Below are 18,278 nucleotides of genomic sequence, written 5' to 3'. Positions count from 1 at the left end.
CGATCTCCTGACCTCGTGATCCGCCTGCCTCGGCCTCCCAAAGTGCTGGGATTATAGGCCTGAGCCACCACGCCCAGCCTGGAATGGTCTTTTAATCCATCAGCTGATGAAATGTCTTTAATGGGTATTTACAAATAAGTTGAGAGTACAATAAAATTTGATAATTCAGAGACTTCCATCATTGAGAATTTGTAATTATTTGACTTGGGCTTGACTGTAATATATCTTTAATATCTATTTAAAATGAGAGGTTTGGTAATATTTACTGTTACGCACTGTATGTGAGTGAGTGGAAACACAGTCTGGGAGTAGAGAGAAGAGGCACCCTCTGACTACAGAGTTGTTCGTGGGTTTCTGTGGAGAACTGAGTGAAAAAGGGCATCTTGAGGCAAAAGAGCAGAAGTTGTCTCAAAGCAGAACCGAAGGGAGAATTGCGGAAGGAATATGTCTGTATTCTGTGGGAGGCAACAGGATGCACAGAGTAGAAAACATGTTAGGACAGAGCTTAATGGGAGACTGTAAACTGCAGTATGGAGGGGCTGTCCAAATGTGTGTGGGGGGGCATTGTTGTTGTTGTTGGAGAAATTAATAAAATAAGCAGGATGACAAGGAGAAAAGTGCTGGTCAGGCATGGTGGCTCACACCTATAATCACAGCACTTTGGGAGACCAAGGCAGGAGGAATGCTTGAAGCTGGGAGTTTGAGACTAGTATGGGCAACATAGTGACATCCCATCTCTACAAAAGTAGTAAAAAGATTAGCCTCCTGTGGTGGCATGTACCTGTAGTCCCCACTACTCTGGAGACTGAGGCGGGAGGGTTGCTTGAGTCTAAGCGTTGGAGGTTACATGCGCTATGATGGCACACCCATGCACTCCAGCCTGGGTGACAGAGAGAAACCTGCCTCTTAAAATAGAAAAAAAAAAAAAAAGTGCTTCTGTAATCAAGCTTATATTCAAAGGAGCTTTAGTAATATGTAACAGTTTTTTTCTTGAGTATCTGTACTTTTTTTTTATTTGGTTAATTGAATAACTTGAAACACAATTGCCAATTTTGTCTTTACTAGGGCCGGTGGGAAAGTCAGCAGGATGTATCCCAAACCACAGTTTCCAGAGGAATAGCTCCTGCTCCCGCGCGCTCTGTTTCTCCCCAAAATAATCATTCTCCAGATCCAGGTAAGTTATCTTTTCACTTGTCAATTACTGTCAGAAATCTGAGCATCTTTCAGAAAGTTTAAATTAGGATTTCTTGCCAGGCAGCCACTGTTCTACTAGATAATGTCCATCGAATTGTTTCATTTCTCCTCTTAACTGGTTGAGTTCCGTTGGCTCTGGAATGTTGGATTGATCTTGCATTGCCCTGATATATACCGCCTGATCATGGTGTGTTAGCCTGTGCATTGCTGGACTCTCTTTGCTCCTCTTTGTTAAGGACTTTTGTGTATGTGCTCTATAGTAAATATCTGTAATGTTGTATCTTCTCATCTTCATGTCTTTGTTAGGTTTTGTTACGATTGCATTGGTTTCATAAAATGACTTGGGAAATGTTTCTCTTTTTTTTTCTGGGAGAGTTTATGTAAGATTGGTATTACCTCTTCCTTAAATGTTTCATGGAATTCCTTAGTTACATGATCCAGGCCTGGAATCCTCTTTGTGGAGAGATTTTAAATTATGACTGGAGTTTCTTTTTTTTGAGACGGAGTCTTGCTCTGTCAACAGGCTGGAGTCCAGTGGTGTGATCTCGGCTCACTGCAACCTTCCCTTCCCAGGTTCAAGCGATTCTCCTGCCTCAGCCCCCCGAGTAGCTGGGATTACAGGCACCCGCCACCAAGCCTGGCTAATTTTTGTATTTTTAGTAGAGATGAGGTTTCACCATGTTGGCCAGGCTGGTCTCAAACTCCTGATCTCAGGTGATCTGTCTGCCTCAGCCTCCCAAAGTGCTGGGATTACAGGTGTGAGCCACCATGCCTGGCAAGTTTCTTTACTATGGGAATATCTAGATCTTTGTGTCTCCTTTTGAGTCACCTATCATAGGTTATATTTTTTTCAAGGAGTTTCTTAGTTTATCTAGATTATTAAGTTTATTTTCATAAACATCACTTTACTTTTTTTTTTTTTTTTTTGAGACGGAGTCTCACTCTGTCGTCCAGGCTGGAGTGCAGTGGCATGATCTCGGCTCACTGCAACCTTCGCCTCCCGGGTTCAAGTGATTCTCCTGCTTCAACCTCCTGAGTAGCTGGGACTGCAAGCACGTGCCACCACGCCCAGCTAACTTTTTGTATTTTTAGTAGAGATGGGAGTTTCCCCATGTTAGCCAGGATGGTCTCCATCTCCTGACCTTGTGATTCACCAGCCTTGGCCTCCCAAAGTGCTGGGACTACAGGCATGAGCCACTGTGCCTGGCTACTTTACCTTATTGCTTAAATACTTATAGGATCTCTTGTGATGTTCCTTCTTTTTATTCTGATACTGATAATTTTTATTTTCTGTTTTGAATACTTTTCTGACAGGTTTATCAGATATATTAATCTCAGAACCAGTTTTTGGCTTTGTTAATTTTTGTATTGCAATTGTATTTTTAAATTTTTCTCATTTTACGTATTTTGTTATGTTGTGCTTTCATTTTCATTCTATTCAGAGTGTTTTAAAATTTCTCTCTGATTGCTGCTTTGATCTGTGACTTATCAACTAGCATTAATTCTTTTTTATATTTGGGGGTAATCTGTATTCCAGATTGTGTTCTATCTTGGTTAATATTCTATGTGCACTGTTGTGTTTGGGGACATGGTGTTCTATGTATATCTAATTAGGTCACTGTGGTTTATCGCCTTGTTCAAATCCTCTGGATCTTTGCTGATTTGGTGGAGGCCTATTCTATCAATTCTTGAGAGGGCCTTAGATATCCAAATACGATTGTGAAAATTATTTGTATTTCCCTTTATAACAGTTTTTGCTTCATTCATTTAGAAACTCTGATAATTAGGTACACACACATTTAAGATTATTATATCTTCCTGATGGAGTGACCTTTCTGTCGTGAAATGTCCCTTTTATCTCTGGGAATACTCTTATCTTGAAATCTCTCTTACCTATCATTTATATATAACTGCATCAAATTTATTCACTGTTTGCACGATGTATCTTTTTCTCAGCTTTTAAAATTGTAGCCTGTATTTGTCTTTAAATCAAAAGTGATTGCCTTGTAGACAACGTCTGTTTGGGTCCAGTTATTTCCCCCTGCGTCTCATCTCATAGTTCCTGCCCTTTAATTGCCATGCTTCACCCCTTCCAGTGCCTCCCATTCTGGTCCGCCATGTTATTATTGGTTTTCTACTTGGCCATTCTTCTGTTTTTTGTTTCACTGTAACTCCTTATTTACCTTCTTTTGGGTTAATAAAAAACAATTCGTATCTCATTTATTTCCTCTTTTTGCTTTTTTGGACACCTGTATTTGTTTGCTAAATTCTTTGCTCAGAAACCCTACTTGGCATCCTTAACTTACCAAATCTGCTTAGAGTTCATATGATGTCTTCCCTCACCTCACAGTACAAGAACCATGCAACAGTGTAAGTCATTGACCTGTTCCTCTAGGCCCCTTATTTTGTACTGTTGTTTCATCTTTTACATATATAGGTGTTACAAACCTCTATGACGTTATTCTTTTTGCTTTAAAATAGCCACTTGTAGGCCGGGTGCAGTAGCTCACACCTGTAGCCCTAGCACTTTGGGAAGCCAAGGTATGGGTTAGTTGAGACCAGCCTGGGCAACAAGGCAAAACCCTGTCTCCACACAAAAATACAAAAATCTGCCGAGCGCGGTGGTACACACTTGTGGTCCCGCTACTCAGGAGGCAGAAGTGGGAGAATTACCTGAACCCGGGAGGTTGAGGCTGCAGTGAGTCACAACTGCATCACTGTACTCACACCTAGGCGACAGAGTGAGATCCTTTCTCAAAAAAAGCTCAGGCTGGGCGCAGTGGCTTATGCCTGTAATCCCACCACTTTGGGAGGCCATGGCAGGTGGATCACCTGAGGTCAGGAGTTCAAGACCAGCCTGGTCAACATTGTGAAACCCCTCTCTCTGCTAAAACACAAAAATTAGCCAGGCGTGGTGGCTGGTACCTGTAGTTCCAGCAGGCTGAGGCAGGAGACTCGCTTGAACCTGGGAGGTGGGCGGAGGTTGCAGTGAGCCAAGATCACGCCACTGCACTCCAGCCTGGGTGACAGAGTGAGACTCTGTCTTTAAAAAAAAAAAAAAAAGCTACTTGTCTTTTCAGAGAATACAGAAAAAATGGATAATCTTTTATTTATTTATTTATTTTTCAGATTATTTCTGATAGTATCCAATCCTTCCTGATGGTCTTATTTTAATCTGATTTTATTTCTTTCTAGCCTGAAGAAGTAGTTGGTTTTTTTGGGGGGGAGACGGAGTTTTGCTCGTTGCCCAGGCTGGAGTGCAGTGGCCCAATCTCAGCTCACCGCAACCACTGCCTCCTGGGTTCAAGCGATTCTCCTGCCTCAGCCTCCCGAGTAGCTGGGATTACAAGCACCTGCCACGACGCCGGGCTCATTTTTGTATTTTTAGTAGAGACAGGGTTTCTTCATGTTGGTCAGGCTGGTCTCCAACTCCTGACCTCAGGTGATCTACCCGCCTTGGCTTCCCAAAGTGCTGGGATTACAGGTGTGAGCCACTGCACCCAGCCTAGTATTTCTTAGAGTACAGTCCTGCTGGAGAAAAATGCTCTCCTTTTTTGAAAGTATCTTTATTTCACTGTTTTGTTTTGTTGTTAAGAATATTTTCACTGGATAGAGAACTCTTGAGTTGGAGGTTTTTTTTTTCAGCACTTCAATGACGTCTCCTCATCTCCAGCCCCTTCTTTTCTGCTGAGAATTCAGCCATCATTTGTCAGTTCCCACTCAGTGTGATACCTCTGTTTAGTTTGCCTGCTTTCAGAAGTTTCTCTTTATCTGTGGCAATTGTACCATGATTTGCTTAGGTATTGTTTTCTTAGTATTTAACTTGCTTATCAAGTTATTGGATCTGTCAGTTGATGTTTTTCAGCAATTATAAGAAATGTTTAGACATTATTCATTAAAACTTTTCCCCTAATCCTTTTGTCTCTTTCTACTCCTTCTGAGAATCTCATTACTCACAGGTTAGATTGTTTAATATTGTCCTACAGGTCACGGAGGCTCTATTCTTTTTTTTTTTTTTAATCTTTTAATTTTATTTTTTCTAGTTGGATAATTTTTTTTCTGTGATTTCCAGTAGTCTGTTAAGCATATCCAGGGAACTTTTTTCATTTCAGTCATTTTATTTTATTTTTTTTCGGTTCTAGAATTTCCATTTGCTGCTGCTTTTCTGGTTTTAATTTCTCTGCTAATATTCCCGGTCTGTGCACTTGTCAAGACTGTATTCTCCTTTGCATCATTGGACTTGGTTAAGAAAGCTGCCTTAAAGTCATTTTCTATTAAATCCAGTGTCTAGACATCTCATGGTCTATTTTTATTGACTCCTTTGTTGACTGTGGGTCATATTTAATAAGTTTTACCAAATGTATTTGTATATACCCATGTGATTCATACCCCAGTCAAAATGTAGGACATTGACATTACTCCAGGTAATTCCCACTCCCTGTGGGCAGCCGGTGTTCTGATGACTACTTCTCTAGATTACTTCTGCAGTTTCATAAATGGAGCCAATACGATGTATGCCCTTTCTGTGTCTGTCTCTTTGGCTTACCTTATATGTTAAATTCTTCCAGATTGTTGCTTGCATTAGTCATTTATTTTTTACTGGTGAGAAATACTTCACGACCATGCATTGTGTTTGTTGAAGAAACCAGGTTCTTGTACGGTAGACTGGTACGGTAGGCCAGGTTCTTGCACAGCAGACTCTGTTCATTCTTATTTTTTCCTGTTGCGTTCCCATGAGACTATTGAAACGCAATTCTATCCCCTGTTTTGCCTGTGAACTGGTAGTTAGGGCTAGATTCTTGATTCAATTCAGCTGATTTGAGAAGGATGTGTGTGGTAGGGTGGTTGGGTGTGGATGTGTGGTGGGGAGGTTGGAGACACATAATGTCTGATGGTCTCATTTAGTGATATGTGTGGCCTTTGATTCATTACTGGCTAGATTTTTACTTAATGAGGGATTATCATTACTCTAGAATGTTAATTTGATAAAGAACTCTAGATTGTAATTTTTTTCCTCATCTTTGAAATAATTGTATCTTTTTGGATCTTTATTCATCTTAAACTTATTTTATTTTCTGTCTCCCCTCTTTTATTTTTCTTATCCTTGTTTTTGCCTTGCTGTAAATAATTGGACTTTTCTAAACTGAGGTATGATGTATCTATCTCTTGGCACGGTATAGCCATTCTTTGCTTTATTTTTCAGTGGTCGCCCTCATGATTACAATGTACATCCTTAACTTTTTGCAGTATGCTTACACTTAATATTCTACTGCTTTATGTAAAATGTAGAAACCTTACAGCTGTATCCATCCATTTACCAACTGAATTGCCAGTAAATTTGGAATCCTTTCAGGGTTAGTGTGGAGTAGAGATCTGTGGGGAGTTGTGTGCATCTGTTAAGGCAAATGTATTCCTTAAGATGACTTGCTTGTTCATTTCTAAATGTTATATGAATACAGCTTTTCATCACTTATGACTTGGGATTAGATTTTACTATAAATTAATAGGGGGAAGAAATCTTAGTATATCATAAGTATGACCTGTTTATACCTCTGATCCCAGCCCTTGGAAATTAACAGCAGATAAGAACGTAAGTTGTTCAGGGCATCTCTCCCTGACTTGTAATAAATAACTCAAACATTACCATTCACCCTTTTCCCAAAAGGTCAGTTTCATCATCTTCCTTCAGTAAATAGTTATGAAACATTAGATTGAATAAGACATAGTCCCTGACTTCAAAGAGCTTAAAGTCTAGACAGAGAGCTATACATGTGTGTCATTGGCAGTGTGACTTAAAAATCAATCCCATTTTATTCTAGGGCAGAAGTGAATGCTTTTGCCAATTATTGACAGGATAGAGGTGAATTGCTGTTCTGATGCTGATAGGAACACTGAGCATTTTGGCACTAGAGCATTTTGGCAGCACCCCAGTTACTGCTATTTAATTTAAAAAGGGACATTACTATGTTTGAGGGAAATTACAGAAACTACAATAATACTGTGTTTTTCTAATATTTTTTAAGGATACCTTTGGTTTTTGTTAGATTTGCTGACAAGTGATGTCTGGCAAATGTACAGGAAAGAAGATGTCTATGTAATTGTATATGTTTTATCTTTTTCCCCTATAATACGGGCAGGACTAAGTAACCTCGCAGCATCCTACTTGAATCCCGTCAAATCCTTCGTGCCTCAGATGCCAAAGCTCCTCAAGTCTCTCTTTCCTGTCCGCGACGAGAAGAGGGGCAAGCGGCCATCTCCGCTCACACACCAGGTACAAAGCACCGAGAAAGCAGCTGTGAGCGTTTTTCTGATAAACCCGTGCTCTGTGTTGCGCCAAATTGGCTGGAGGTGGAGGCGCAGCCTCGCGGGTGGGGGCTAAACCGGGTTTTTAAACCCAGGAACAGCTGTCAGTCATTTCTCCTCCACGCTCTTCAACGATAACAGAGCTGTTTAAACTTACAAACACACTCCCTCTTTTCTGCTTTTAAAAAGTGCCAAGGACACTGCTAATGTGATTTATGGTAATATTACTTAGAGCAACAGTAGTAAAATTTATGAAGTGCACTTAGTGTTGTTTGTGTATTGCCAAGTAGAAAATGTAATTCTATTTTTATTTCTTGATTTCATTTCTTTTTTCAAACAATTTTGTATGAGTGCCCTTCCCTCTCAACCTCTGTTTTCTCTACTATGGATAACCTGTTCTTTCATTGAAAAGTGATCACCTGTCTTCGTTTTTCTTAAAACTCTTTACCCAGCCCTAGGGTAAGTGTTAGAGCAAATGCGAAAAGGTTTTCTAAACAATCAGGAAGCTGCTCTTATGCAATAGTGAATGGGAACCCCATTGGAAATGCAATTTCCAGCCTTATATAGGTGTTAACTCAGCAGAAAATGATAAATGAGGATTTATTTATACTCATTCAAAAACACATACAGGGCAAGTTCTGTTGTCCAAATAGGTCTTTTGACATCAGCTTCTCCACGTTCTTCTAAACATTCGAGTTGCAGAAATCCAAGTGAGTTGTCTGAGACTTAACTATTTAAAGAATTCTCTAAGTGTATGAATGCATATATTCAGGGGAGAAGGAATTAGTTTTTATCAGGCTGCCATGCAGATATGTAATTTTTAAAATTCTAGCTTTATATAAGCATATAAGTAAGCATACACAGTAGATGGAAAAATTAAAACCAAGATTTTGCAGCTGTTTAAATTGTATTTAGGCACATGGTGGGGCTTGAGAGTTAGTGAAATGAATCTATGACTGCAGGAGCTAAGTCCTGCGGGGACTGAGGTAAGCAGTGATTATTTTTCCTGGTGTTTTTTTTTTCCTCAGAGATCCACCAGAACTGAACCAGTGGGTCATTATTGTGTGTGTTATTCAGTTCTAAACTTCTGCATCATTGTTTCACAAAGTGTAATTCATGAACTGTCAGATTTATCAAGGGAGCTGTTTTAAAAAACAGTTTCTTGGCCTGCCCTGGGAACCCATAGCTAACTTGGAGAGACCTTGTAATCTGCATTTATAAGCGCCTGTGGTGATTCTTATTTTTATTCAGAGAAGTCTGCTATCCAGTGTTGTTAGTTGCTGTTTGGTGAAGGCAGTCACGTAGGTTGGAGGAAATTGGAATCACGCTGGAAGTCACGGAGTCAGCCTGCCATCGTTACCATTCTCCTTTAAAGCTATTTTCAGTTTTGCTTGTGGCAAGTCACATCACCTGCTACCTGTAGAACTTACTTACTCTCTTACTGTGTTGGCAATGAGTGATTAGCTTTCTCTGGATGTGAGAGGAACAACAGTGTGTTAGAAACAAATGTAGTGATTGGAGACTAACTATAATTTATAATGCCCAGGTTAGAGGTTACCTTGAAATATATGGAAGATTTCTTAAGCAACTTTTATTCATTTACTCTAGTTGGTCATTTATTGTTTGAGCACATGTGAGCAAAGGTTTGGGAAAGCTGGCCTCATACATATATTTTGTATTTCATAAAAATATAAAATATATGGCTGAGTGCAGTGGCTCACACCTGTAACCTCAGCACTTTGGGAGGCCAAGGCAGGTGGCTCACCTGAGGTCAGGGGTTTGAGACCTGGCCAACATGGTGAAACCCTGTCTTTACTAAAAATACAAAAATTAGCCAGGCATACTCCTGTAGTCGCAGCAACACAGGAGGCTGAGGCATGAGAATTGCTTGAACCCGGGAGGCAGAGGATACAGTGAGCCAAGATCGTGCCACCGCACTCCAGCCTGGGTGACAGAGTGAGACTCTGTCTCAAAATAAATAAAAATAAAAATATATAAAGTATATAAATCTAAAACTGGTCTTGATGAAGATACCTGGTAATAGAGCCAGAACATTCCAGTTGGTTTGTGAGAACTCTGCTCCTTGGAAGGCATTTCCCTTTTCTCAGGGTCTCCAGGGAGCTCCCCCTTGTCCATGCCGCCTTGTCCTCATGGTGCAGACTGCGTCAAAATAACACTGGAAACACTTCCATCTCCAGGCTTCAGTGCAACTTCCTTTCCCTGGCTTCCCTTCCCTCGGTCCTTGATCCTCTCCTGGGACTGTAGATTCCATCAAGTCTTTACATCCAGCGCCCAGAGCTACAACCAGGACGCTGTCTTTTATTTTTAAACCTGTTTCCTTCCATGCATAAATTTCATTCAGTTCCGTGGCTTTAGCTGTTTAAACAGAGTAGCCAGAGTGGTCTTTCACAGCCTTACAGTCGTCAGTAGCGTGACACCTTCCACTTCCTCCCACTGAAAGGAGTGAAATGTGAATTTCTCACTGTGGCTCACAGTGCACTGCAGGACCTGTCCCCGGTCTTGAATCTTCATTCTTCTTTATTTGCTCACCAGTACTAAGTCAGATAAGTCGCCTTTTTATAAAGCCTATGAGCACGCGAAGCACCTTCAGTCTGGAGAGCTCTGGTGCTGGCCCTGCCACCCTGCTCTTCCCAAAGGCCTCCCATGGAACAGTCAGGAAAGGCCACTCTGAGGAAGGACCTCTGAGTCTAGAGTGGGCTTTCTTGAATGGCCACACCAGAACAGCTTCCACCATGCACGCAGGCACTACATTACCATTTTTTTCTTTTTTTTTTTTTTTTTGAGACGGAGTCTCGCTCTGTTGCCCAGGCTGGAGTGCAGTAGTGCAGTCTTGGCTCACTGTAACCTCCACTTCTCAGGTTCAAGGGATTCTCCTGCTTCTGCCTCCTGAGTAGCTGGGATTACAGGCACTCGCCCACCCCACCACGCTTGGCTAATTTTTGTATTTTTAGAAGAGATGGGGTTTCACCATGTTGGCCAGGCTGGTCTCAAACTCCTGACTTCAAATGATCTACCCGCCCCAGCCTCCCAAAGTGCTGGGACTACAGGTGTGAGCCACCGCACCCAGCCCATTTCTAACCTTTTTATCAGGAGTTATTGTTAGGTTTACATGTTTATCAATTATCCCTCTCCACAGTATTCCTTGAGGGCAGGACTTGTTGTGCCAAAATGGTGCCTGGTGCATAGAGGATGCAAAATGTCTATTGTTTGACATGTGAACAAATTATAATAATATTATTTTAGAGACAGGGTCTCGGTCTGTCGCCCAGTCTGGAGTGCAGTGGCACGATTATAGCTTACTGCAGCGTTGAACTCCTGGGCTCAAGGAATCCTCCAGCTTCAGTCTCCCAAGGAGCTAGGACTACAAGTACGCTCCACCACGCCCAGGTAACTTTTAAAAAATTTTTATTTTTAGAGACAGAGTCTCGCTGTGTTGCCCAGGTTGGTCTCGAACTCCTGGGCTCAGGTGATCCTCCCGCCTGGTATCCCACGTGTCTGGGATTATAGGCATGAGCCACTGTGCCCAGACTGTAATATTAGACTGTGGGTCCCAAGTGTTACTCAGTGGTAGACAGGACTGTGTTTACAGCTTAGAGATGAAAGAAGCACGACTGAGTGGGGATTAGAGGGATGAAGACATATTTAAGAACCTTCTTTCCTAGGTTGGTGGAAGTGCTAAAGAACATTTCCAAAGGAGAGAAAAATCTTAGCTTTTCATTTTGGATTTAGTTGATCAGAGATGATCATGGTTATCTCATTTTCACTGACCATCTCTACTAAAGCTCTGTGAGAAATAAATTAGAACTGTAGATGATAATGTCAAGAAAACTGTTTTTCTTACTTGGGTCACACTTCAGGGTACAACAAGTGAAGCATACTTGAAATATACTTTGAATATGCTTTATGCTTTCACTTGTACTCTGAAGTGTGTTTCATCTTTGAAAAAGGGCATTTTAGTGCCTGTGGAATTGCAAATAACAGGAAGAAGAAAAATGCCGTATTGGCTAGACTCCTTTAGTGTTCCTCATTTTTTAAAAATGGTGAGCTTTATTATTATAATGGAGTTCCATGCACTTGAAAATCAGATTCGATACCTACAATTTGAAGTTTGAGCTTCTAAAACAATCTCTACTCCCCCTCCTGGGGGTCCTACAGGAACGAGATCGTCATTTTTCCAACCAATCTTTGCCTCAGAGTTTGTTCTTACCAGGAAGTAAAGGGAGTGGGGAGGATTGTATATGTGAGCCAGGACTATATATGTGAGCCACCCTGCCCAACAAGACCCTATTTTTGAGGTGTTTAGATTAGCAGACATTCTTTAAGTAAGCATCTTTAATCCTTCGTGGGCACTTGAGAAACTAATAACCATCATTTTGGATGAAGTGAGTATTATATCCTTTAAAATATATACTTATTTTTTTTGAGACGGAGTCTCGCTCTGTTGCCCGGGCTGGAGTACAATGGTGCGATCTCAGCTCACTGTAACCTCTGCCTCCCAGGTTCAAGCGATTCTTGAACAGGTGCCCGCCACCACGCCCAGCTAATTTTTGTATTTTTAGTAGAGATAGGGTTTTACCATGTTGGACAGGATGGTCTCAATCTCGTGATGTCGTGATCTGCCTGCCTTGGGCTCCCACAGTGTTGGGGTTACAGGCGTGAACCACCGTGCCCTGCCAAAATATATATGTATAATTTTCTTATATAAATATTTGAATAAGTTTTAACTATTATTATGTTGAAGTTTTTTAAATTTTTTTTATTTTTTGTGACAAGATCTCGCTCTGTTGCCCAGGTTGGAGTGCAGTGGAGTGATGATAGCTCTCTTAGGATCTTTGTTCTCTCAGACCTCCCCTGTCTTAACAGCTCTAGATGAGTCTCCCACATCTCATCTGAGACATGCTTTGTCATTCCACAGTTGTCTCGCCAGGGTCCTCCCTAAAGTGAGGAGTCCAGAAATGAGAGCGTTCCCCCTGGACTTGCAAATGGTGGAAGTGTTTCCTTCCTCATCTAAATGATCACGCTGCTGGCGCAGCCTGGGACCACGCTTGGTGGGGCTTGTTTTTGAAAGGTGTTAGCTCATTGTGCTGTTGGTCAGGTAACATCACCAGGTTTTTTGTCTGTTGATACGCTTGTCACTGTACTACTACTCTTTTATTATATGGTGTAATTGATGTGTGAAAATAATGAGGAACTTCAGATTCATTCCTAGAATTTTTTATCTTTGATATTGTTTTAACATTCCCAGGATATCAAGATCTTTCTGAGTAATTTTTTTTTAAATGCATATATTCTGGCCGTCCACATACTTCTAAAGCTGTAATCTCTCTGCATTTGAGAGTATTGGGATATTGAACATAATAAGGCCTACAGCAGAGCTCTATACCTGGAAGTAGACATCACTTGTCAAGCCAGAGTGACAGACCAACACATTTCAGTTCCATGTAGCCAGTACTACCTTCTCCACTCCACACTTCTCCCTCTTTCTACCAAAGAGTTTGTGGGAGACTGTGTTACATACATATATGGAAATAAAGTGGCACTGCGGCCAGGGCCTTCCTCTGTGTCACCAGCCACGCAAGCCTGAAGAGGGTGGATGTTGATGGCGGTGGCTGGACTGCCCTGCGCACACACTGGTGTGGCTATGGCCCTGTGTGAGGCATCCAGTGCTGGACTTAGCCGCACCTTTAAAGAAATACACAAGTACCCGGAACCTTCCTCTCCAGTTTTGAGTCTTGTGCTTCATTTTTATTTGCTAGTGCCTGTTAGTGCACCAGTTTCAATAGTCTGTGACCATTAAATGGTTGTGAAATAAGCAATATCAGATATTTAAATGTTTAGACAACATCAAGATAAAATCCAGAAAAATCCAGGTCCATTCATATGCCTAAAAGGAATCTGGATCAATAGTACAATATAGGAAGGGGGAAATAGTGATACTAATATGGCATAAAGACTTAGGACAGATAGTTAACATCGCTTAAGGGTGACAATGTGAAACAGCACAAAAACAAAACACCCCGAACGGTTTGGGGATCGGCATGGAAACCAAGCAGGTCATGTTTAATAACACACTTCCTGAAACCGTTTGTCTCCCGTTTCCCACCTGTCATGAAAGATACTGAAACTGCTTTTTAGTTTAGTTTATTTGAGACAGATCTGAAACTCCTGGCCTCAAGTAATCCTCCTGCCTCAGTCACCCACATATGTTTTTATTCCAGTTTAGTTTGGAGACTTAAAACTTCTCTGAAACAGTTGCAATAATGCAGAAACTCACACTATCCTATCTAAACAAAGCCCCAGCCCCCAACCTGGGCTCTCTTTGATATTATTAGATGACACTTAGATTACTGTACTTGGTTCTGGATTTATTACTACTAGAAATGCAGTGACCAGTTGGAATTGTTTCAGAGAATAACATCAAAAATGATTTATGAGGAAGGATTAAAGGAGTTATTTATAGCTTCACCAAACAATGACTAAGAGAGCTGACTGTATAAGCATTCAAGGGATACCAGCACCGAGGAGGGAAGGATTGTTAGGGATGGTTTTGCTAAGGCAGTGGAGGGTCCTAGGGCCATAGTGATGAAATTAACAGAGAGGATGGTGACAGCTGACAGTGGGAAAATGGTTTACAGATAGCAAGGTACTCTTTTTTTTGAGATGGGCTCTTGTTCTGTCGCCCAGGCTGGAGTGCAATGGTGCTATCACAGCTCACTGTGGCCTCAACCTCTTGGGCTCAAGGGATCCTGCCATCCCAGCCTGCCTGTCTTTTTTTTTTTTAAAAAAAGGAGGGGGTGGATTTCTGTTACTTAAAAACAGGAAGTTAGACTGGGTGCGGCGGCTCACACCTTTATCTCAGCACTTTGAGGGCCAAGGCAGGCAGATCACTTGAGCTCAGGAGTTCGAGACCAGCCTGAGCAACATAATAAGACCCTTGTCTCTACTAAAAATTAAAAAAATAGTATTTGGGTGTGGTGACACATACCTGCCTCAAAAATAAAAATAAAAACAAAGTTTATGAGAATATAAAATAATCCAGGTAAGGACTAAGGAATAGAATGAGTCCTGTTTTTACCAGTCATTCCTTATATTTTGTTATGTTAAGTGGAAAAGAGGTACAAGTTGTGTAATGGAGGAATGATTATTATAAAAAAATACTTTTAATTAGAGTGTCCTTGACATTTTCAGACAAGAATGTTCAGTTCCCTCCCTCATGCAAAGATACACAGACCCATAACCGCAGAGAAGCTTTAATGAAAACCTGGATGCTTATTAACCTGTTCTTTGGAATCAGCAGGTTCTCAGGTGAAGATGTTATTGTTTTCCTGTTACTTTATCTTCATATTGTTTATCAAATGGAAATGAAAATGTTCCTGGATCTTTTTTTATAAGATGAAAGTCAACAGTTTATTCAGAAGGTTTAAAAACAAAGATATTCTTAAATTTACAAGATCTTTTGGTTTGAACATATTCATAAGGACTTATGTTTCTCATTTTTATGGAGATTTGTTTTTGTTTGTAATCAGTTTCTGTCTGAGTTCCAGAAATGCAAAAATACTGCACTGAAAGAGGTGGCAGCTGACAAAATTGCTGTCTTTGACCTTCTGATGCAAGTTTAGTAACTAATCTGGAAAATAATGAACTGCAATTAATGAAATCTGTACTCATATTCAAGTGTGTTTCTCAGACAGCACATAAAATAATTGAAGGAACTTCCTGCTCTCTAATTAGTTAGATTGAATTAATTTGGCATAATAGCTTTTTTTCATGTATCTAGAAGTTTGTGTTCAGATGAAGCTATTTATGTACTTCAAAGTTAGGAACTGTAAATGGCATCTTTGATGAATCTGGAGAATTAAAGAGTTAATGGTCAGATTTAATTTCCACTGTCAAAAGCACAGTCACATTGCTGGCCTGTCTTGATTTATGTGTCCGTCCCTTTTGGTTAGGGCTGCCTTATCAACAGCAGGGATATTTTTCTCCTATTTCAACATAGCCTCATGTGTGGTAGGTAGATAAAGGCTTGTGTAGAAAGAGCACGCCCCTGCCCATCTCTGATGCTAATTGAAAAGATGTCTGTGTAATTATCCATCTTTCATGACTGTGATTCTTTCTTATATAAAACAGGGAGAAACAAGCACAAATACTAATTCTTGCCTTGTACACAAGGATGCTGTTTTAAACTAGCCATACTTCCTTGATTAAATGAATTATGTAAACACGTATCCTTGTGTCTCAAGTAAAGGTTCAACATCCTAACTAAAAGAAGAAAACACTGCCGGGCACGGTGGCTCACGCTTGTAATCCCAGCACTTTGGGAGGCCGAGGTGGGCAGATCACGAGGTCAGGAGTTCGAGACCAGCCTGGCCAACACGATGAAACCCCATCTCTACTGATAAAAAACAAAAATTAGCTGGGCGTGGTGGCAGGCGCCTGTAATCCCAGCTACTCAGGAGGGTGAGGCAGGAGAATCACTTGAACCCGGGAGGTGGAGGCTGCAGTAAGCTGAGATGGCACCACTGCATTCCAACCTGGGTGACAGAGCGATACTCCCATCTCAAAAAAAAAAAAAAGTAAAGAAAACACATCTAGGCCTTGTTTCCCAGCCTCCATTTTTCTTAAACCTTCAGGTTATTTAAAAAATAACATATGAGCATTTTCTCTGTAGTTGAATACCGCCCATCTTAAGCAGCTATTGATATAGTGTGCTGCATTTCACTTGTTCTGGGGTTAACAAATAGTTTTTTTAAAAAAATTCAGGGCAATTGATTTCTCTTCAGTGTAGGGAGGATTTTTTAGGCAATCCTGTCATTGTTGTAAGACTCTTATCACTCTTTCAGTTTTCTAAAATCGTAGCATTTTGCTGTCTAGCCTCGCCCCATGCATTTATAGGTAATATAGTGGACATAGTTAGCGATGCCAGAGTTGTCTTCATAATCAGGTTTAGTAGCTGATCTGAAAAATAATGAAATTTAACTTAAATTCACTTCAGCAAGTAAGAGGGTTTCTGAGGCAGTAAAGAAGTCGATTGAAGAGGTGCATCTGCCAGCCATTTTTAAGGAATGGGCTTTGTTTTATTCTCTAGACCAAGGGTTGCCATACTTTATTTTATAAAGGGACAGATTGTAAATATTTTAGGATTTGCATGCCATGTGGTCTCTGTCAAAACTAGCCATAGACAGTATTAAACAAATAAGTCTGGCTGTGTTCTAGTAAAACTTGATAACCTGAAATTTGAATTTTACATAATTTTTATGTTATGAAACATTCTTTTGATTTGTTTCAATCTTAAGAATGTAAAAGCCATTTCTTATTTCATAGGGCATATTAAGTTGGTGACAGGCTGGATGAAGACTTTTTTTTTCTTTTTTTAGACAGGGTCTTGCTCTGTTGCCCAGGCTGGAGTGCAGTGGTGTGATCATGGCTCATTGCAGCTTTGACCTCCTGGGCTCAAGTGATCCTCCCATCTCAGTCTCCCAAATAGCTGAGACTACAGGTACACACCACCATGGCTGGCTAATTTTTAAATTTTAATTTTGTAGAGACGGGATCTCCCTATGTCACCCAGGCTGGTTTTGAACTGCTGTGCTCAAGCAGTCCTCCTGCTTCAGCCTCCCAAAGTGCTGGGATTGTGTGTGTGAGCCACCCCGCCCAACAAGGCCCTATTTTTAAAGCTTTTAGATTAGCGAACATTCTTTAAGCATCCTTAATCCTTCATGGGCACTTGAAAAACTAGTAACTCATTTTGGATGAAGTGAGCGTTATATCTTTTAAAATCTCTGTGTCTAATTTTCTTATATGAATGTTTAAATCAGTTTTAAGTATTATTATGTAGAAGTTTTTTGTTTTTTTTTTTAATTTACTTTTTCTGACAAGGTCTTGCTCTGTTGCCCAGGCTGGAGGGCAGTGGTGTGATCACAGCTCACTGCAGCCTTGAACTCCGGGGCACAAGTGATCCTCCTACCTCAGCTTCCCAAGTAGCTGGGACCACAGGAGTGTGCCACCATGCCTGGCTAATTAAAAAAAAAAATTTTTTTATAAAAATGGGACCTTGGTATGTTGCCCAGGCTGTTATGTAGAAGTTTTTAAAGTAAACTGGCTAGATACTAAAAATCAGAAGCGATATCTTTTCTGGTAGCTCTGGAAATATTAGTATTTAAAATTTTATTTATGTAATACTTAGAATAAGTTAGACTATAACACATATCTAATGTCTTATAGACCACATAAATGGTATTATTCACTTATATCCAGTGATAAAATAATTTACTTGTTGATAGGAAAAATAGGCCTTTTAATTGTTTTGTGTAACCGAAATTAAATAGGAATATAAATGTTAGACCTTGAGTGCCTAGTTTTGAAGAGCACAGGGACTAGTTTTGCTCACACTGCATCCCCAGTGCCTACCACAGTCTTTAGAATGTAGTAGGTACCTGGTACATATTTGCGAATGAGTAAATTAATGAAATCTTAGTTTCTTTCTTTTGAAAGAAAATGGAATTCATCCTGGAATGACTTTGGGACTGATTCAGTTAATTCAAAACTTGTGATTTCTAGATCAGATGAAATTATTGACTGTTTAAAAATGTACTTTTAGTAAGCCAACTTAGAGATATCTAGGAAGACCAGACACAAAATTCCAATGAAGTACTTTACAAATGTGCCGAGAGCTTCCAGTGTACCTGGCACCACACCAGGAATTTTAATGCGCCATCTCAACAACAGGACTGAGTTAGACAAGCACCATGCAATAGATATAT

At 40.5% G+C, this 18,278-nt stretch overlaps 1 protein-coding gene across 7 annotated transcripts in view; it reads left to right on the top strand.

Annotated features, from left to right (window-relative positions):
- Positions 1 to 18,278, top strand: part of KIF13B (kinesin family member 13B) — a 194,130-nt gene that overhangs the window by 161,415 nt on the left and 14,437 nt on the right. For all 7 annotated transcript variants that reach the window (XM_074000589.1, XM_005562969.4, XM_045399003.3 and 4 more), the window contains 2 exons: positions 1,066 to 1,174; positions 7,332 to 7,465. In XM_074000589.1, the coding sequence (XP_073856690.1) occupies positions 1,066 to 1,174; positions 7,332 to 7,465 (243 nt within the window). The remainder of the gene's footprint in view (positions 1 to 1,065; positions 1,175 to 7,331; positions 7,466 to 18,278) is intronic.

Source organism: Macaca fascicularis, chromosome 8, assembly GCF_037993035.2.
Source record: "Macaca fascicularis isolate 582-1 chromosome 8, T2T-MFA8v1.1".
NCBI classification, from domain to species: Eukaryota; Metazoa; Chordata; class Mammalia; order Primates; family Cercopithecidae; genus Macaca; species Macaca fascicularis.
Note: the sequence above shows the minus strand (reverse complement) of the source record. Positions and strands in the feature narration are given on the sequence as shown.